Below are 22,738 nucleotides of genomic sequence, written 5' to 3' on the forward strand. Positions count from 1 at the left end.
TGCAGATCTCCGCCAATATGCCACTAATTCTATTAATATTCATTCAAAATTAAGCTTAATTGCACGTCTTTAAAAAGCCCAGTGTCCCCAGCCTATCCCTGGCCCCCTGAGGACAACTAGTTCGGATTTCCACTGGGCAACCTCCCCATGCCTGTCACCCCTTCACACAGAGAGGACAGAAAGGAGGGAGGGAGGGAGACTATGTTGGAGATGGAGAAAGCGGAGGAGAGAGAGGTAGAGAGAGAGGTAGAGAGAGAGAGAGGTAGAGAGAGAGAGGTAGAGAGAGAGAGAGAGAGAGAGAGAGAGAGAGGTAGAGAGAGAGAGAGAGAGAGAGAGAGAGAGAGAGAGAGAGAGAGAGAGAGAGAGAGAGAGAGAGAGAGAGAGAGAGAGAAATGAGGTAGAACAATAGGGAGAAAGATATAAGAGTGGGCGATACGGAGCATCACCAGATAGATAAACACAGTACTGTGGTGTACTTCACACAGGAGATGTAGAAGAGTGATGGGAGCACCACAGAGAGACAGTGACACTTCTAACAGCCAAACTGAGTTGAATCACACTGGCCAGAGGATGGGTCCTCTCATGTCTGCTTCACCTGAGCCGTGTGTGTGTGTGTGTGTCTGTGTGTCTGTGTGTGTGCGCACGTGCATGCGTGCGTGCGCGTGTGCGTGTGCGTGTGTGTGTGTGTGTGTGTGTGAGTGTGTGTGTCTGTGTCTGTGTGTCTGTGTCTGTGTGTCTGTGTGTGTGTGTGTGTGTGTGTGTGTGTGTGTGTGTGTGTGTGTGTGCGTGCATGCGTATGTGTGTGTATGTGTGTGTGCGTGTGTGTGTGTGTGTGTGTGCGTATCTGCTTCTGATTGTTCTTGAGGGGGATATTTTTAGCGTTCATATTTAAAGCAGAGGATGGGAAAATCATGGCGTTTATAAATACAAACGCACGTCTGTGTACACAAAGCACAGCACATCAGAGACATGACAGAGAACAGGGAACAGGGACAGACAAAGACAGGCAGGCAGCAGCAGAGAGGAGAGGAGAGGAGAGGAGAGGAGAGGAGAGGAGAGGAGAGGAGAGGAGAGGAGAGGAGAGGAGAGGAGAGGAGAGGAGAGGAGAGGAGAGGAGAGGAGAGGAGAGGAGAGGAGAGGAGAGGGTGAGGAGTGGGGAGGGGAGATGCAGGCCATCCATATTCATGGTCCTGCACATCATTAGCACAGACAACAATGGCACCTCAGATTGGGATGCCATAATTGAAGCAATCAGCAAGTTGCACAATACTACAGTAGGGAGAGAGAGAGGAGTTGCCAGGGAGAAAATGGCAGCTCTTATTAAGGCCTGTAATGCAGAAACTAGATTCAGTATAAACTGACAGCTTGGATCAGACAGGACTGAAAGACAATGCAGCAGTCCCTCTAGAGTAGAAAGGACAACGGACTGACTGACTGCCTCACAGATTTTGGTTAATGTAAAGACTAATATGTTGCGATCCCTTTTCAAAGGATACGTGTGTGTGCATACACTACCCATATCCGACTGTATTTGACTGTTTCTGCCATTGTGTGTGAGTGTGTGCGTGTTTCGGTGCATACCTATACGCTGCAGTACTGATCCTCTCTCTACAACCATCACCCAGCCCAGTGACAGAGAGCCAGCCAGGGAGGGGCCTCCTCCTCTCTCTACAACCATCACCCAGCCCAGTGACAGAGAGCCAGCCAGGGAGGGGCCTCCTCCTCTCTCTACAACCATCACCCAGCCCAGTGACAGAGAGCCAGCCAGGGAGTGGCCTCCTCCTCTCTCTACAACCATCACCCAGCCCAGTGACAGAGAGCCAGCCAGGGAGGGGCCTCCTCCTCTCTCTACAACCATCACCCAGCCCAGTGACAGAGAGCCAGCCAGGGAGGGGCCTCCTCCTCTCTCTACAACCATCACCCAGCCCAGTGACAGAGAGCCAGCCAGGGAGGGGCCTCCTCCTCTCTCTACAACCATCACCCAGCCCAGTGACAGAGAGCCAGCCAGGGAGGGGCCTCCTCCTCTCTCTACAACCATCACCCAGCCCAGTGACAGAGAGCCAGCCAGGGAGGGGCCTCCTCCTCTCTCTACAACCATCATCCAGCCCAGTGACAGAGAGCCAGCCATGGAGGGGCCTCTTCCTCTCTCTACAACCATCATCCAGCCCAGTGACAGAGAGCCAGCCAGGGAGGGGCCTCCTCCTCTCTCTACAACCATCACCCAGCCCAGTGACAGAGAACCAGCCAGGGAGGGGCCTCCTCCTCTCTCTACAACCATCACCCAGCCCAGTGACAGAGAACCAGCCAGGGAGGGACCCCCCCCCCCAACAAATGTTGTGGTAAATGAGGCCCCTGGTGTGCAGAGCGCTAAATACTACCCTTTCCAGTGTGATTAAGACTGTCTTAACCCTTTCAAAAAACACCTCGCAATTGCATTTGAATCACAATGGTACATACAAACGTAAATCATAAAAACACCAGAACGCATTTCAGTCACGCAATTAGAAAGTGTCAGTCAGCAGAGATGTGCAAACACACAACTAAAGACCCAATCCAACCAACAGAACCCCCCCAAAATCTAACTAACCCTTTTTTCTGCCTTTCTATTTTTTTCTAAACTCATCAGGCTTAAGTGCTTGTTTCAGGCAGCCAATGGGAGCACTGCGCTGGTTACCGTGGCGATACGAAGGGACATTTAGAGGACTCTGATAAACTATGCCATTTAAAAGGTTATGACAATTAAAGCAGCTCCTGCAAATTACAGTGGCCAGACCTATACCACGGATGGGTCCCTCTTATCGCCTGGCACCTGGCTTCCTCTGCCATATGCCCTCTATTTCCACAGCCCTCCCTCCCTTCCTCCCTCTCTCTCTCCCCTCCCAATCGAAGCAGCGCTTTTATTATCCAGTTAATTAACAGAGTTCTCAGTTAATATTCAAATGCTGACCAATTAATGACATTGAACTTTGAATAGCCTTGCCTCTCCTGCACTCTCCCCCTTCTCTCTCTCCTCCCTCCCTCCCTCCCTCCCTCCCTCCCTCCCTCCCTCCCTCCCTCCCTCCCTCCCTCTCCCAGTCAGTCGTTGCCGTGGCATCCTCGGGTACACTGCGCCGTGCGGCGTGCTATCGGTGGTCGTGGGTGGCAGCGAGAGCAGGAGTAGCGATAAAGGCGGGCAGCCAGCCAATGTGACAGTGTTTTAATTAACCTTGGAGCAGAGCACAGCAGAGCAGAGCACAGCAGAGCAGAGTGGGGCCAGCAGCAGCTCAGAGAGAAGACAGGAAGTAGTTGGAAGTAAGACAGGAAACAGGAAACAGCCCTAGAGATAAGCAGTCTCACAGAGGAACAGACTGGATACTTTCGTTGAAGAAAGGAGGAGCAATAAAGTACACTTCTTGATTGTGACATTTTTGTTTGTCACTCCTCAGAAACTACAACACCTTGTCATAGATGAAGGCAGAGTTTCCCAACTGGTGGTTTTATTTGGCCCCCAAAGTTTTCTGAGCAAAAATATATAGATATAAAAAATATATATAATAATTGTTGGACATAAAAGACTGTAAAAACACTGGGAAATCAGCTCCAAGTGATTTTTATTTTGGAAATCTGTTCCCAAGTATTCCCACGTATAATAGAGAGAAACGTGACCGTCTACAAATGTTTGGGATTATAATGTTTTAGTGAAATATATCTGTTTGAAATTATAATGTTTTAGTGAAATTTATCTGTTTGAAATTATAATGTTATAGTAAATATATCTGTTTGGGATTATAATGTTTTAGTCAAATATATCTGTTTGAAATTATAATGTTTTAGTCAAATATATCTGTTTGAAATTATAATGTTTTAGTCAAATATATCTGTTTGAAATTATAATGTTTTAGTCAAATATATCTGTTTGGGATTATAATGTTTTAGTCAAATATATCGGTTTGAAATTATAATGTTTTAGTCAAATATATCTGTTTGAAATTATAATGTTTTAGTAAATATATCTGTTTGGGATTATAATGTTTTAGTCAAATATATATGTTTGAAATTATAATGTTTTAGTGAAATATATCTGTTTGAAATTATAATGTTTTAGTAAATATATCTGTTTGGGATTATAATGTTTTAGTCAAATATATCTGTTTGAAATTATAATGTTTTAGTCAAATATATCTGTTTGAAATTATAATGTTTTAGTGAAATTTATCTGTTTGAAATTATAATGTTTTAGTAAATATATCTGTTTGGGATTAAAATGTTTTAGGCAAATATATCTGTTTGAAATTATAATGTTTTAGTGAAATATATCTGTTTGAAATTATAATGTTTTAGTAAATATATCTGTTTGGGATTATAATGTTTTAGTCAAATATATCTGTTTGAAATTATAATGTTTTAGTCAAATATATCTGTTTGAAATTATAATGTTTTAGTGAAATTTATCTGTTTGAAATTATAATGTTTTAGTAAATATATCTGTTTGGGATTAAAATGTTTTAGTCAAATATATCTGTTTGAAATTATAATGTTTTAGTCAAATATATCTGTTTGAAATTATAATGTTTTAGTCAAATATATCTGTTTGAAATTATAATGTTTTAGTCAAATATATCTGTTTGAAATTATAATGTTTTAGTCAAATATGTCTGTTTGAAATTATAATGTTTTAGTCAAATATATCTGTTTGAAATTATAATGTTTTAGTAAATATATCTGTTTGGGATTATAATGTTTTAGTCAAATATATCTGTTTGATATTATAATGTTTTAGTCAAATATATCTGTTTGAAATTATAATGTTTTAGTCAAATATATCTGTTTGAAATTATAATGTTTTAGTCAAATATATCTGTTTGAAATGACGATGTTTTAGTCAAATATATCTGTTTGGGATTATAATGTTTTAGTCAAATATATCTGTTTGACATTATAATGTTTTAGTCAAATATATCTGTTTGGGATTATAATGTTTTAGTCAAATATATCTGTTTGAAATTATAATGTTTTAGTCAAATATATCTGTTTGAAATTATAATGTTTTAGTCAAATATATCTGTTTGAAATTATAATGTTTTAGTCAATATATCTGTTTGGGATTGTAATGTTTTAGTCAAATATATCTGTTTGAAATTATAATGTTTTAGTCAATATATCTGTTTGGGATTATAATGTTTTAGTCAAATATATCTGTTTGAAATTATAATGTTTTAGTCAATATATCTGTTTGGGATTATAATGTTTTAGTCCATGGTTTAAGGTGTAACCAATCGATGGCTCTGCCTGGTAACAGTGTGAACAACAGGACAAATCCTCACAGTGGAGTAGTCCTTTCACACTCTGCAACCTTCAGTTAGATAAAGGACCTAGATACTGTAGCAACCTGGGCATGGATGTTTCAGTCACTACAAAACACACTTTACCAGCTAGCTACCTAGGAAGATAAGAGAATGGCAGCCGGAAAAGGAAAGGTGTCCGTCTATCTGCTGGGGAAGCAAGCACACAGTTGTACACACACACACACACACACACACACACACACACACACACACACACACACACACACACAGAAAGGCAAACACTCAAGCACACACATAAAGGGAAAAGCCTTCTTAGTGAGGGAGGCCGAGAGGAACATGTCAGAGTGTTTCGTCTTATCAAAGCTGATGTAGAGAGAATAAGACCAGTTGGTGACAGGAAGGCAGGGAGCAGGTGGAAGATGACTGAGTTAGCAACACACCAGTCAGAGGAACTCTGCTGTTAGGAGTTCTTACAGCAATTCATGAATTACTTGAGACTATAAGAAAGACCCATGGTTTTCATTCCCCCTCATCAATTACGCTGTATTTCTGAGATGTTTTGAAGCAACAGCTGATAGGTCAGAATCAGAAAGCCAGTGAAACATAGTCCAATAAAGAGCACTTGCCCTTCAGAGGGCTATAAAATAAGGATTACAGCCATATTTTTCTTACCTTTATTTAACTAGGCAAGTCAGTTAACAACAAATTCTTATTTTCAATGACGGCCTAAGAACAGTGCCTTGTTCAGGGGCAGAACGACAGATTTTTACCTTGTCAGCTCAGGGAGCCAATCTTGCAACCTTTCAGTTACTAGTCAAACGCTCTAACCACTAGGCTACCTGCCATTTCTGAAGGAACCTTGGGTTTCACAGCAAATATGATGTCAAAGAAGCTGCAATCACTCAATCAAGCGAAGGATGTCCTCTCACCTGGGCTGATGGATGTGGAGAGGAACGGCTAACCACCCAAATCACACAGGGTGGAACTTCTATCCTTTGGTAAGTAGAGGTCTTGAGAGAGGGGTCACAACCACAATGACATCCTAATCTCTCATACAGTGCTGTGTGTTTTCATTGATCGGCACAGAATGCTGTAAAAAGGTTGAATGGTGACCTTTCTTTATGATTGGGAGCTGAGATGAGCTCCCAATCATACAGCCACAATAACATAGGTCAGGAGGAACATAGGTAGTTCTCTCTCTCTATTGTAAAACAAACACACAGGCTCGCGTGAATGCATACACACTCCTTTTGTATTGGAACATTGCAGAAACCATAATCCATCTTTACCTCCACCTTCTTAGACTACTCTACATCCTCCACTGGCCAATAATATTTCACACCAAATCTTTAGAGCCCCAAATAGGTATGGAGTGTAATCCTGGGGCCAAGGCATGCAGGCTGTGTGCTGTAGTGGGCTGTGTGTGAACCCACTGGGCACAGACGTCAATTCCACGTCTATTCCACGTTGGTTCAACGCAATTGAATTGAAATGACATGGAAACAATGTCGATTTAACCAGTGTGTGCCCAGTAGGCTCTGCGCTGGCTGGCTCATTCAGTATTCCTCAATCCAAATAGCCCTGAGCCTGGCTGACCCACCTCACCTTGCTCCAGCCTGCAAAGAGAGAGAGAGAGAGAGAGAGAGAGAGAGAGAGAGAGAGAGAGAGAGAGAGAGAGAGAGAGAGAGAGAGAGAGAGAGCTAACCTCCCAGCCCACATTGTGAAAGACTCAGCTGGACTGTGTAATCCAAAGTAGTTTAAATGCAGCTCAACTTGTAAGAGGGGCAGAACCCACGCAATCCTCTAGTCTATTTGACTGAATGCATTCTTTCTCTGGCCATATCCTTCTGAACTCTGGTTCTCACTAAAATCCTGGTGCCCCCCCACACTGACTCAACCCAGCCTCCCCATGTCCAAACCTGCAGGGTTAACCACTGCCCCATCCTCCATTTTCAGAACTGTGGACTCACTCTCTTCCAGTAGAAGTAGTGTACGAAGAAAAAATCAGCCCCACCCAACTCCTCCCACAACCCCCCCCACCCCCCACACCCACACACACACACACACACACACACACACACACACACACACACACACACACACAGAGTTCTGGCTGACAGTAAACCCACCCCAGACCTCCTGGCCACACGGCTGACAGCATCAACATGAGAGGCCTGGACCAATGGTGGTCCCACTGTGTGTGTGTGCTTGTGTGTGTGTGTGTGTGTGTGTGTGTGTGTGTGTGTGTGTGTGTGTGTATGTGTATGTGTGTGTGTGTGTGTGTGTGTGTGTGTGTGTGTGTGTGTGTGTGTGTGTGTGTGTGTGTGTGTGTGTGTGTGTGTGTGCAAAAGTAGGGGAAGTAGGAAACGGCAGAAATAGCCCTCATGAATAATATGGACGACTCATCAGACCTGTGGGGACAGAGCCAGACTCTCTGCCCACACACACACACACACACACACACACACACACACACACACACACACACACACACACACACACACACACACACACACACACACACACACACACACACACACACACACACACACACACACAGGAGGCCTATGTGGGAGAAAAGCATTCTGTGATAGCAGTTCTTACAGAACAGAACAACGTGGCCCTTAGACACTGATCTACATACACAGTTTTACATTTACCCCTGACTATAAATGTTCATATTTGGGGAAAGTAAACTGATCCTAGATCTGTGCATAAGGTGAACTTCTATCCGAAGCGATGTCTTACCTGCTGAGGTGGGGCGTGGGGTGGCAGGTAGGGGGGCTGTGAAGGGGGGGCGGTGGGGTTCTGCTGGGGGGGGCTGAAGTAGGGTCCCGGGGTCGTTCCCTGCTGTTGCTGTTGCTGCTGGCTGTATCCTCCTATACCCTGCTGGCCATACTGGGGGGGACCCTGCTGGAATACAACCAATAATACAACAGTTAGAGTAGCTAGCACCTACCCTCTGCTGGAACCATAGAGATCCTATTAAATTACTATGGGGTGGCAGGTAGCCCAGTGGTTAGAGCATTGGGCCAATAACCAAAAGGTTGCTAGATCAAATCCCTGAGCTGACAAGGTAAAAATGTGTCCTTCTGCCCCTGAACAAGGCAGTTAACCCACTGTTCCTAGGCCGTCATTGTATATAAGAATTGTTCTTAACTGACTTACCTAGTTTTAAAAAATAAGTTTCAAAATGTGGTGAAAATGGTAGCCCTATTGGTCAGGGAGAAATCCAGACCGGTCTAATTGGAATGAGTGGCAGTAGAGGTATAATCCTGATTTGACTAAAGCATGAAAATAGAAGTATTGACATTTGGTCATATAATTATTGCCAACTTATAATATTGTCATACAATTATATAAAACGTTTATATGGGTTTCATACCAATGTTTTGTATAAATAGCCTCTGAAATATCTGTAAAGTGACATTGTTGTATTCTTGGAAAGCTGTGAGTGCTATTATATAATACAATATCAGTACATGTTGCATTTACAACTTTATCAAATGATGTCAGCCAGTGTCTGGCTGTGGACTGACTGCATTGTTTAAACGGAATGTTGGCATGTTGGCAGTTAACTTGAAAAATGTACGGAATCATTCCTCTAAGACTGGCTGGCTAGCTAGCTAACAAACATACAGTGCAGATAAATTCTTCAAATTCATTATTTTACACAATATTTTATCACAGCACTGGCAAACCTTGGTTGACCAACTCCCTGACCAAAATGTCTGACATTCATCCCATCATAAGAAGGTTCATGACCATTCTAGTATTCTAATTCCAAATTCTATAGTCCCAGTCAGTATTAGGGTGCGTTCGTAAATTCACTCTGGAGTGCCAGAGAGCACTCAGAGTGTGCTCTGGGCGTTTGTAAATTGTGAGCGTTGTCAGATTGTCAGATCGTAAATTCAGAGCGTTTCAGTCTCGGAGCGTTCAGAGCGCATACTGGACGCTTTGGTCGAGGAGTAGGGTTGATCCGAGCGTTCTGACCTCACTACCGCAGTCAAGCACCCAAGCTAACTTGCTAAAGTTAGGTAGCTTGCTAGCTACTTTTAGACATAAATGAGAGAACACCAGACTCTGATCATTTTACTCTCCCTAGCAGAGCTGGTTAGGCTGTTTTTATGTCATCCAGAGCGTTGGTGACTGTAACTGTGCTTCTGGCAACAATTTAATTCCGCTTTATTGCAGACATTGGCCCTATTCAACAGGTGTTGAGCGTTCATAAATTCATCAGTTATTCTGCGCTCTGAAACACTCAGACGAGAGTGTTCTGAAATCGGAGAAGATAGCCAGAGGGAATTTACAAATGTACCCTTAGATAGAAGGTCATGGCCCCGCCCGCCTGTGGGGAAAACAACCTGTGGTTACAATTAGTGAATGCAGTGGTGTAATACCATTGTTTTAGGTGAGGGAGTGCAATGTCTTTTAAATTACGTCATCATTTCCTCAATCAAACTCTGTACCGACAGATGTAGCCTATTGAATAACCTATATAGAATATGCATAAAATGCATCCTCAAACTGCAATGTCTGCCTATGCCCAGACATATTGTCTCAAGAAAATGTTTTATCTTTGATCCCCTCAAATAGGGTTGTGGTGGTCAAGCAATTTTGTCAGCCGATGATTGTCAAGTAAGTGTCATCTCCTGGCTTCAACACTTACAGTTGGAGTCGGAAATGTACATACATTTAGGTTGGAGTCATTAAAACTCGTTTTTTCAACCACTCCACAAATTTCTTGTTAACAAAATATAGTTTTGGCAAGTCGGTTAGGACATCTACTTTGTGCATGACACAAGTCGTTTTTCCAACAATTGTTTACAGACAGATTATTTCACTTATAATTCACTGTATCACAATTCCAGTGGGTCAGAAGTTTACCTACACTAAGTTGACTGACTCTTTAAACAGCTTGGGAAATGACAGAAAATTATGTCATGGCTTTAGAAGCTTCTGATAGGCTAAATGACATCATTTGAGTCAATTGGAGGTGTACCTGTGGATGTATTTCAAGGCCTACCTTCAAACTCAGTGCCTCTTTGCTTGACATCATAGGAAAATCAAAAGAAATCAGCCAAGACCTCAGAAAAAAAATTGTAGACCTCCACAAGTCTGGTTCATCCTTGGGAGCAATTTCCAAATGCCTGAAGGTACCACATTCATCTGTACAAACATTAGTACGCAAGTATAAACACCATGGGACCACGCAGCCATCATACCGCTCAGGAAGGAGACGCGTTCTGTCTCCTAGAGATGAACGTACTTTGGTGCGAAAAGTGCAAATCAATCCCAGTACAACAGCAAAGGACTTTGTGAAGATGCTGGAGGAAACAGGTACAAAAGTATCTATGTCCACAGTAAAACGAGTCCTATATCGACATAACCTGAAAGGCCACTCAGCAAGGAGGAAGCCACTGCTCCAAAACCGCCATCAAAAAGCCAGACTACAGTTTGCAACTGCACATGGGGACGAAGATCATACTTTTTGGAGAAATGTCCTCTGGTCTGATGAAACAAAAATAGAACTGTTTGGCCATAATGACCATCATTATGTTTGGAGGAAAAAGGGGGAGGCTTGCAAACCAAAGAACACCATCCCAACAGTGAAGCACGGGGGTGGCAGCATCATGTTATGGGGGTGTTTTGCTGCAGGAGGGACTGGTGCACTTCACAAAATAGATGGCATCATGAGGGAGGAAAATGATGTAGCTATATTGAAGCAACATCTCAAGACATCAGTCAGGAAGTTAAAGCTTGGTCGCAAATGGGTCTTCCAAATGGACAATGACCCCAAGCATACTTCCAAAGTTGTGGTAAAATGGCTTAAGGACAACAAAGTCAAGGTATTGGAGTGGCCATCACAAAGGCCTGACCTCAATTCTATAGAAAATTTGTCGGCAGAACTGAAAAAGCGTGTGCGAGCAAGGAGGCCTACAAACCTGACTCAGTTACACCAGCCCTGTCAGGAGGAATGGGCCAAAATTCACCCAACTTATTGTGGGAAGCTTGTGGAAGGCTACCCGAAACATTTGACCCAAGTTAAACAATTTAAAGGCAATGCTACCAAATACTAATTGAGTGTATGTTAACTTCTGACCCACTGGAAATGTGATGAAAGAAATAAAAGCTGAAAGAAATCCTTATCTCTACTATTATTCTGATATTTCACATTCTTAAAATAAAGTGGTGATCCTAACTGGGAATTCTTACTGGGATTAAATGTCAGGAATTGTGAAAAACTGAATTTAAATCTGTTTGGCTAAGGTGTATGTAATCTTCCGACTTCAACTGTAGCTTACAAGCCACTGATGCAGACCTTTGGAAAATCTACATTTTAAAAAAGTCTAATAAATCCATTTACTATAGCCTACACCTTCATAATAAATCCATTATTTATTATTTAGACAGGTCTAAAAAAAGATGATTTGAAGAAAATGTAGTCTATTTCAGAAGAACAGAATAGCATACTCTGAGTTGTCCTTGTTAGGCCCTGATATGGCCATGCCAAATGGCTGTGGGCTATACTAATTCATTTAGCAGACAAGATTTGCTTACAATTCCTTGGCATTATTTTTTGTTATTTTATAGAATGAAGAATACAATTGAACATAGCTGAATAAAATAGAATGGGCATTTTCTTCCAACAATTTCGAAGGAAGTCAGCACTATTCTGTGTTGAGCGGTTAACAAAGAAACAGGTCCTCCTATATGCTTCATTTAGAGTTATTTATGCAACTTTAGTTGTGATACAAATGTTAGGCTATATGTTTAGATTTTTAATACATTCTAAGGCTGCATGATTGAAAACAGTTGCATGAATGGCATAAGCTCTGGTTTGTTTCTTGTGACAAGCACTTCTCACCAGGCCTCAAATTTCCTGGTGGCATCCTCCTTGTGTGGCCGTAATGCCCCCTAAAAAATCCATGCCTTTTGCGGCCAAAGTGGTCGTTGTGCCCATTGCTGAATATAATAATTTGAATTCCCTGCCGTGCTCCTTAGCACCTCTCACTCAAACGGCTCTCTTAGATATCTCAATTCTTATTAGCCAATGCTCATCACGTAATCGGGTCCTTCTCATAGGCATTTCAGCTATGAAATAGACTACAAGTGAAGACAGACACATCGGGGACGCAACTGTGTGTCCCCCTCTTATCGAATTCCGAGGTGCATATTGAAGATGTTAGAAGAACTGTCCACATTTAGTCTACCTTTCGTCAGCCAACAAGATGAGTAGGCCTAACGAACAGCAAAAGCACTAGCCTATGTCAATCTACTATCCCCCATAGTACAAAAGTTGACCTATTGTCAGTCGTTGCTAGGAGTGGTGGTAGGAGTCAGGCGCAGAGAGCAGAGGTAAGGAACTGTGTGTTTATTCAATAAAACACAACACGATCGACGCCAACACAACCGGCGTGAAAAAATGCAAAGTGCCCAAACAACAGGTGCACAGCATGCATAAAAATAGAACAATAGTAGATCGCCAGCACATCCAAATACAAAACACAACCTGACGCTAAATAATCCCGCACAAACCTGGGCGGGCTAACCAGGCTTAAATAACCAAAAATCAAAAGAACCAAATGAGGAACAGGTGCAAACAATAAGACATACCAAACGAAAAGGAAAAAGGGATCAGCGGTGGCTAGTAGGCCGGTGACGACGACCGCCGAGCGCCGCCCGAGCAGGCAGGGGAGCCACCTTTGGTGGGATTCGTGACAGTACCCCCCTCCTGACGCGCGGCTCCCGCAGCGCGCCGCCACCGACCTCGAGGGCGACCCGGAGGACGAGGCGCAGGGCGATCCCCATGAAGGCGGTGGAACTCCCTCAGTAGAGGGGGGTCAAAAATGTCCTTCCTGGGTACCCAGCACCTCTCCTCCGCGCCGTACCCCTCCCAGTCGACGAGGTACTGTAGCCCCCCCCCGAAGTCTGGAGTCCAGAATGGCGCGTATCATATACGCCGGGGACCCCCCAATGTCCAGCGGGGGTGGAGGAACCTCCGGCACCTCACCTTCCTGCATGGGACCAGCCACCACCGTGAGGAGAGACACATGAAACGAGGGGTTAATACGGTAGTAAGATGGAAGTTGTAACCGGTAACACACCTCGTTTATCCTCCTCAGGACTTTAAACGGCCCTACACACTACGGGCCCAGCTTCCGGCAGGGCAAGCGGAGGGGCAGGTTTCTAGCCGAGAGCTAGACTCGATCCCCTGGTGCAAACACAGGGGTCTCACTGCGGTGCTGGTCAGCGCTCTTCTTCTGCCGTCCAGTCGCCTTTGTGAGTGCGTCTTGGACGGCTCTCCAAGTGTCCTTCGAGCGCTGCACCCAATCCTCCACCGCAGGAGCCTCGGTCTGGCTCTGGTGCCATGGAGCCAGGACCGGCTGGTAGCCCAACACGCACTAGAACGGTGACATGTTGGTTGATGAGTGATGTAGAGAATTTTGGGCTATTTCTGCCCATGGCACGTATCTCGCACATTCCCTGGGCCGGTCCTGGCAATACATCCTTAGAAACCTACCCACCTCTTGGTTCACCCTCTCCACCTGCCCATCACTCTCGGGGTGGAAACCCGAGGTCAGGCTGACCGAGACCCCCAAACGTTCCATGAACGCCCTCCAAACTCTGGACGTGAACTGGGGACCCCGATCAGAAACGATGTCCTCGGGCACCCCGTAGTGCCGGAAGACATGGGTAAACAGGGCCTCCGCAGTCTGCAGAGCCGTAGGGAGACCGGGCAACGGGATGAGACAACAGGACTTCGAGAACCGATCCACAACGACCAGGATAGTGGTGTTCCCCTGAGATACGGGAAGGTCAGTGAGGAAGTCCACTGACAAGTGTGACCACGGCCGCTGTGGAACGGGGAGGGGGTGTAATTTCCCCTCTAGGCAGGTGTCGAGGAGCCTTGCTCTGAGCGCACACCGAGCAGGAGGAAACATAAAACCGCACGTCCTTACCCAAGGTGGGCCACCAGTACTTCCCCCTCAGGTTCCGCACTGTCCTCTCGATCCCAGGGTGACCCGAAGAGGGGAGATTATGGGCCCATCGAATCAATCGATCACGGAGACCAAGCGGCACGTACTGAACACCTGCCGGACACTGCGATGGTGCAGGTTCCAACCGTAACGCCCACTCGATCTCCGCGTCCAACTCCCATACCACCGGAGCTACCAAGCACGACGCTGGAAGAATGGGAGCCGGATCGATGGCCCTCTCCTCGGTGTCATATAGGCGGGACAGTGCGTCGGCCTTCGTGTTCTGTGAACCTGGCCGATAAGAGATCGTGAACCGGAAACGGGTAAAGAACATGGCCCACCTGGCCTGACGCGGATTCAGTCTCCTAGCTGCCCAGATGTACTCGAGATTACGGTGGTCAGTCCAGATGAGGAAAGGGTGCTTAGCCCCCTCAAGCCAATGTCTCCACACCTTCAGAGCCTTGACCACAGCTAACAACTCCCTGTCCACGTCATAGTTCTGCTCCGCCGGCCCGAGCTTCCTAGAAAAGAAAGCGCACGGGCGGAGTTTGAGTGGCGTGCCCGAGCGCTGTGATAGCACGGCCCCCACCCCAGTCTCGGACGCGTCCACCTCCACTATGAATGCCAACGAGGGATCCGGATGAGCCAGCACTGGAGCGACGGTAAACAGCTCCTTCAGGCGACTGAACGCTCTGTTCGCCTCTGCTGACCAGCGCAAGCGCGCCGGACCCCCCTTCAGCAGTGAGGTAATGGGAGCAGCAACTTGACCAAAGCCCTAAATAAACCTCCGGTAGTAATTGGCAAACCCTAAAAACCGCTGCACCTCCTTTACCGTGGTCGGAGTCGGCCAATTACGCATGGCTTTAACGCGGTCATCCTCCATCACCACCCCCGAGGTGGAAATGCGATACCCCAGGAAGGAAACGGCTCATTTGAAAAACTCACATTTCTCAGCCTTAACGTACAGGTCATTCTCCAGCAGTCGCCCAAGCACCTTGCGCACCAGGGAGACATGCGCGGCGCGGGTGGCGGAATAAATCAGGATGTCGTCAATATACACCACCACTCCCTGCCCGTGCAGGTCCCTGAGAATCTTGTCAACAAAGGATTGAAAGACGGCTGGAGCATTCTTTAACCCATACGGCATGACGAGGTACTCATAGTGGCCCGATGTGGTACTAAATGCGGTTTTCCACTCGTCTCCTCCCCGGATACGCACCAGATTGTAAGCGCTCCTGAGGTCCAGTTTCGTGAAAAAACGCGCGCCGTGAAATGATTCCACCGCCGTAGCGATGAGAGGTAGTGGGTAACTGAACCCTACTGTGATGGAATTTAGACCTCGATAATCAATGCACGGACGCAACCCTCCATCCTTTTTCTTCACGAAAAAGAAACTCGAGGAGACGGGTGACATGGAGGGCCGAATGTACCCCTGTCTCAGAGATTCCGTGACATATGTCTCCATAGCCAACGTTTCCTCCTGTGACAATGGGTACACGTGACTCCTGGAAAGTGCAGCGTTTACCTGGAGATTTATCACGCAATCCCCTCGTCGATGAGGTGGTAATCGGGTCGCCCTCTTTTTACAGAAGGCGATAGCCAAATCGGCATATTCTGAGGGAATGCGCACAGTGGAAACCTGGTCTGGACTCTCCACCGTCGTCGCACCGATGGAAACTCCCTTACACCTGCCTGAGCACTCCTCTGACCACCCTCTGAGAGCCCCCTGTCTCCACGAAATATTGGGATTGTGATTGGCCAGCCAGGGAATCCCCAGCACCACCGGAAACGCAGGAGAATCAATGAGGAAGAGACTAATCCGTTCCCCATGATCCCCCTGCGTTACCATGTCCAGTGGCACCGTGGCCTCCCTGACCAGTCCTGACCCTAATGGTCGGCTATCTAAGGAGTGCACGGGGAAAGGTTGGTCCAACGACACCAGGGGAATCCCTAGCCTTAATGCGAGCCCACGATCCATAAAGTTTCCAGCAGCGCCTGAATCGACTAGCGCCTTATGCTGGAAAGAGGGAGAAAACAAGGGGAAAGTTACTAAAACGAACATATGACCAACAGGGAGCTCTGGGTGAGGTTGGTGCTTACTCACCTGAGGTGAACGAGGAGTGCTCCGCCTGCCATCCCGATTGCCAGAGGAGCTCCCCCAGCACCGGTCGGTAGTGTGTCCTCTCCGACCACACTGGGTACAAGAGGAGCCTCCTCCTCCGGTTCCCCTGGACGCGGCCCCCCCTAGCTCCATAGGGATGGGAGCTGGAGGACCTGGAGGTGGAACCAACAGGGCCCTGTCTGGACGCCCGCGCGCAGCCAGCAGGTTGTCGAGACGAATGGACATGTCGATTAGCTCATCTAGTGAGAGGGTAGTGTCCCGACAGGCTAGCTCACGGCGGACGTCCTCCCGGAGGCAACACCGATAGTGGTCCATCAGGGCCCTGTCGTTCGACCCCGCTCCAGCAGCCAAGGTCCGGAACTCCAGAGCAAAGTCCTGTGCGCTCCTCGTCTCCTGCCGCAGGTGGAACAGCCGTTCACCCGCCGCCCGGCCCTCTGCTGGGTGGTCGAACACGGCCCGGAAACGGCGGGTGAACTCGGGGTAGTGATCCCTTGCCGAGTCTGGGCCATACCACACTGCGTTGGTCCACTCCAGGGCACGTCCCGTTAAGCAGGAGACGAGGACGCTTACACTCTCCTCTCCCGAGGGAGTCGGACGAACGGTAGCCAGGTACAACTCCAACTGTAGCAGGAACCCCTGGCACCCAGCCGCCGCTCCATCGTACTCCCTGGGGAGAGCCAGGCGTAGGGCTCCGGGTCCGGACATCGGTGGAGGGGTAGATGGTGGAGGGGGAATTGGTGCTGGGGATGCGGTAGGGAGGCCACTCCTCTCCCATCGGTCCATCCTCTCCATCATCTGGTCCATCGCTGAGCCGATTCGGTGGAGGATGGTGGTATGATGGAGGACCCGTTCCTCCATCGATGGGAGAGGAGGGGAGGCTGCTCCTGCTGACTCCATAGCTGGTGCGGGATTCTGTCAGTCGTTGCTAGGAGTGGTGGTAGGAGTTAGGCGCAGAGAGCAGAGGTAAGGAACTGTGTGTTTATTCAATAAAACACAACCCGATCGACGCCAACACAACCGGCGTGAAAAAATGCAAAGTGCCCAAACAACAGGTGCACAGCATGCATAAAAATAGAACAATAGTAGATCGCCAGCACATCCAAATACAAAACACAACCTGACGCTAAATAATCCCGCACAAACCTGGGCGGGCTAACCAGGCTTAAATAACCAAAAATCAAAAGAACCAAATGAGGAACAGGTGCAAACAATAAGACATACCAAACGAAAAGGAAAAAGGGATCAGCGGCGGCTAGTAGGCCGGTGACGACGACCGCCGAGCGCCGCCCGAGCAGGCAGGGAGCCACCTTCGGTGGGATTCGTGACACCTATTCTATTGGTCAACTTGTCCTTCCTTCTGTGCAATAAATAAGTATTCCAAACATACTCTGGCACAATTGTGGAAGGCGATAGATCCCAAATTAATACAACCACTTGCATCAAATGTTTTTTTTAAAGCAATGAGGCTGATGCAACAAATCAGAACATTTGATAAAATGTTGATAAACTATTAGGCTATTTCTTTACATTATAAGCGCAACAAGACTATAAGCACGAATGTTCCAAAATGCAATTAATTTGCGGGAAATCACTGTTCTCAAAAGTTATCGCAAATCCGATTCCGCATGTAATGCTTTATTACAAAGGTGCATTTTTATGGTGAAAATGATCTTCCCCAAACTTGAAACTCATAGGCAGCCTATGTTAGGCTCTACACTGGTTGTAAAACAGATTAATGTCCTTAATTTGAAGAAGTTACTTACTTTAGTTGTGATGAGGTGTGGATACATGAGGCTACATGAGGTGTGCGACTATGATTTGAAAAGGTCAACAAAAAAGGCATGCACTGTTTCTTGCCTTACTGCACAAGCAGGACATCGTTCACAAGTGATAATACATAATTCACAAGTGATAGGCTAATATTGTCACCTATCAGACTATTTTTTATTTAATGTTGTCTTTACATATAATAATTAATATATAAATGAAATTAGTTTTGATATAGAATGGACCAGTATCATGCCCCTGTCGCGGAACAGGGGCATGGAAAAAATTATGCATGTAATCTATTAAATTAAATAGCAAATGGAGGACGCTTTTCCCGTGGTTCATTTCAATGACAGCCAGGTAGACTACTCCTGTTGTAAAGCGAAGAAATGTGCTTAATATTAGGAAAGTTGAGAAATAAATATAGTAGGCCTTGCCTATAGAAAGCTGATGCGATACTCCTCTTTTTAATAGAGGCCATCAACACTCTCATGCAATTGCATAGTCTATAGAAATGTTGCGCAACATGAGCTCATGGGCTCTCATGAAGTATTCGACTTGATTTTCGAAAACATTTGCATTGATGTCAGAGTGATTAGAGGGACTGCACTGTAGAGTGCTGAGTACCAGGCAGTTAGCAAGTTTGGTAGGCTACTAATGACCATCAGCAGCATCAGAGCTTGGAGAAGCCTAGTTACCGTGACTAAATGGGCACATGGAATTTGACTGCCCTCAAACACCAAGTTAGGCATACCTTATTTCAAAACAGGCCATTATCACATTTTGCCAGTGAAACTGCAACTGCATACTAATCATTTGATTGATCTCAATCAGTATCATGGAATAGCCTATGCATTTAGAATTTTAGTGTTAATTAAATTACATTTATCAGAATACATTTTCCAAAAATAGTTTAACCGGCTCTGTGTATTCTCAAATTGAAAAAGGTGAAGGAGCGCTGCTCCTCCGTGCTCCCTCACACAGACTATACTAAACAAGTGAAATGTCTTACATGTGATGAAACGTTTTACACACATAGCTACGTGTAGCCTACTTGGACAGCTGGTCCCCACATTTTCCACTCTCCTATGCCGAATAGTCTGAAGCCACAGGGCTCTTCTCACAGGCTCTATTTCACCAAATGGGGGTATTGCGAACCTAATGTCGGGATTTCTGACCTGGTTACATTGAACAACACAGCAGCTTTTCGGCATGTTTTGTTATTTCTGTATAACAAAAAATGGATGACAAAGTTCTTTCTTTTACAATGGGGGTCAATGGGAAAGAATGTTTGTTTTCCCCAATTTGTGGGTGTGGTTGAGGGGATTTCCTTATTATTATGTGAATATCGACTCAGAGTATGTCTGGAACAACCAATCAAAGTTAGAGCAGCAAGGAAGTCAATCTGCTCCGCCAATCAAAATAATCCAAAAGGCTAGCACCTGCCCTCTTTGCTGAAGGAGACAAATTTCATAACATTCTAAAAACCAACATAATGTATCCTCATTCAGTTCCCCTACTTCCCCACAGAGCCAATGAGAGCATTCAGAGGAGCCAGGACCCACCAATAAGCTTCAACCAAATCCTCCATTCATCTATTCCCGGTTGAATTATAGCCACATCATGTTAGCAGCACTGTGCCAACTGTGACACAGCATTCTATCGATGCTCTCCTGCCAAGTCCAGTCACAGAGCAACTGGGGTCTTCACAAATGTTGCATGTCCTATCTCCTGCCAAACTCCTCCCTCCATCCTCTCTCCTCCTGACACAACATAGATAGGGAGGGGACATGCTGTTCTGAACTCAGGCAGACCATAATTGTAACAGCGGACACATTGAACTGAAGCAGTAATCACCTGGGCTAGAGATACCTATTCCCAGTGTATTGTGCTTTTCATTAGACAGACACAATTATGACACTTTTAAATGTATGTTTATTGTGTGTGTGTGTGTATGTGTGGGCGCGCGTGTGTTATGCACGTGTTTTGTTTATGTCTATGTGTGTGTATTGACATAAATGTGTCCACAGATGTGTACAACTAGTTGCCAGAATGTGTGCCAACACCACTGGGTTAATCTGTGTATTGTTCCAGTTTTAATCCCTTCGTGTTGGGCTTTATACAGATATACTGAAAGGCTCTCTCCCTCCTCTCTCCTCAGAGGATTTCCTCTATGCTGAGTCTGGGCTGATGGCAGCCAGGGAACTGCTGGAGTACCTTCCCCAACCCGACGGTGCCATCAAACACAAACCCTCTACTCCATTGCTTCATCCCCTCCTCCCTCCCAATCTTTCCCATTGAACAGCTCTTACACCACATGTATATGCGCACATCAGCACACACACACACACACACACACACACACACACACACACACACACACACACACACACACACACACACACACACACACACACACACACCGATGCACTCAGGCTCCAAAACGGTCATTTTAAATGTCCCTCCTTGACATAAGCAGGCTCCACAAATAAAAGTGATTTGTTTTTAGTATGATGATATTACTGTAAACGCACACATAACTATGTTACAAGTGTGTGTGACAGATCAAAGTGGGAGCATTCAGAATTGATACTTTAAACGAGCGTGGAAGCGAAGGTCCAACCTCTTCATAAAACCAGTTGATAAAACAGGGGTGTAAAGCGGGCTGAAACCGGAGCGGGCCAAAGACGAGGTCAGTTACATCTAGTACAACTTTAGGGCCTGATGATGTGAACCCTGGAAGACTTTACAGTATTTTATATATTAGTAGGATACATGCAGGGGCTTGAAGTATGCACCTGATACTGCGCATAGTCTACAGTCTAATATACATGGAACCTAAATAGACATTCTGATGTTTTGAGTATATATTTGACATAGTTTGCATGTGTGTGTGTGTGTGTGTGTGTGTGTGTGTGTGTGTGTGTGTGTGTGTGTGTGTGTGTGTGTGTGTGTGTGTGTGTGTGTGTGTGTGTGTACCAGTCAAAAACAGTGGTGATGTTGGCATGAGCAGGGCCAGGCTATTAACCTCAGTGCCAAGCTGTAGGATCTCACTGTGTCTGCTGGGCCTAATGAGACAACCCTCGTTCAGTCTGCTTTCAATTTAAACACACACACACACCAAGCATATTATATAGACAAACAAAAACACTGTCTCACATGCTCATGCATTAACAAACTCAAAAAAAACACATACACAAAGCTATTTAGCCTACAAGCTATTCACACATACCTTAAAAGGCAATGACCACCAGACTCAGCAGTGTGTATGTTGACGTTACGTTCCTCTCTAGTCATTGTGGGTAGAAACAGACATGACAGGTTTGGTACTGAGGATAATCCTCAATGGCGATTTAGCCATGACAACAACCGTGGGTTGCCTGCTTCCTCTCTCTCTATAGCCCAGACAGACAGACGTTTCCAGGTGAGACGAGACAGAATTAAACCTCAATAAACGGCAACCTGTCTGACTGGAGAAATTAGCACCCTCCACACAGAACCTTCTCCGCATTAGCTGTGTTTCTACTTTAGGTCTCCTCCATGTGAGCTGAAATGTTGCTATGCTAAATCTCTTTACATGAGGTATTGTTGTAGAGATATTATGACTAACACACACACTCTAACACACACAAACTAACACACACTATACACACATTCTAACACACACTCTACACACACACTCTACATATACTCTAACACACACACTCAACATACACACTATAAACACACTCAACAGTGGTAGTGGTATTTAGTGGTATTGTTCTTTAGTAGTATTGTTCTTTAGTGGTATTGTTCTTTAGTCGTATTGTTCTTTAGTGGTAGTGTTCTTTAGTGGTAGTGTTCTTTAGTGGTATTGTTCTTTAGTGGTATTGTTCTTTAGTCGTATTGTTCTTTAGTGGTAGTGTTCTTTAGTGGTAGCGTTCTTTAGTAGTATTGTTCTTTAGTTGTATTGTTCTTTAGTGGTATTGTTCTTTAGTCGTATTGTTCTTTAGTGGTATTGTTCTTTAGTCATAGTGTTCTTTAGTGGTATTGTTCTTTAGTCATAGTGTTCTTTAGTAGTATTGTTCTTTAGTTGTATTGTTATTTAGTGGTATTGTTCTTTAGTGGTATTGTTCTTTAGTCATATTGTTCTTTAGTGGTATTGTTCTTTAGTAGTATTGTTCTTTAGTGGTAGTGTTCTTTAGTAGTAGTGTTCTTTAGTAGTACTGTTCTTTAGTAGTAGTGTTCTTTAGTAGTATTGTTCTTTAATGGTATTGTTCTTTAGTAGTATTGTTCTTTAGTGGTATTGTTCTTTAGTCATAATGTTCTTTAGTGGTATTGTTCTTTAATGGTATTGTTCTTTAGTAGTAGTGTTCTTTAGTAGTAGTGTTCTTTAGTAGTATTGTTCTTTAATGGTATTGTTCTTTAGTAGTATTGTTCTTTAGTGGTATTGTTCTTTAGTGGTATTGTTCTTTAGCAGTATTGTTCTTTAGTTGTATTGTTCTTTAGGGGTATTGTTCTTTAGTGGTATTGTTCTTTAGCAGTATTGTTCTTTAGTGGTATTGTTCTTTAGTAGTATTGTTCTTTAGTAGTATTGTTCTGTA

General features: G+C 45.1%; 1 protein-coding gene across 1 annotated transcript in view; it reads right to left on the minus strand.

Annotated features, from left to right (window-relative positions):
• The window catches only part of LOC106575065 (AT-rich interactive domain-containing protein 1B), a 304,921-nt gene that overhangs the window by 205,934 nt on the left and 76,249 nt on the right, over window positions 1–22,738 (minus strand). Inside the window, exon 3 of the mRNA XM_045714993.1 lies at window positions 8,034–8,198. Within this exon, the coding sequence (XP_045570949.1) occupies window positions 8,034–8,198 (165 nt within the window). The remainder of the gene's footprint in view (window positions 1–8,033; window positions 8,199–22,738) is intronic.

Source organism: Salmo salar, chromosome ssa01 (genome assembly GCF_905237065.1).
Source record: "Salmo salar chromosome ssa01, Ssal_v3.1, whole genome shotgun sequence".
Lineage (NCBI taxonomy): Eukaryota > Metazoa > Chordata > Actinopteri > Salmoniformes > Salmonidae > Salmo > Salmo salar.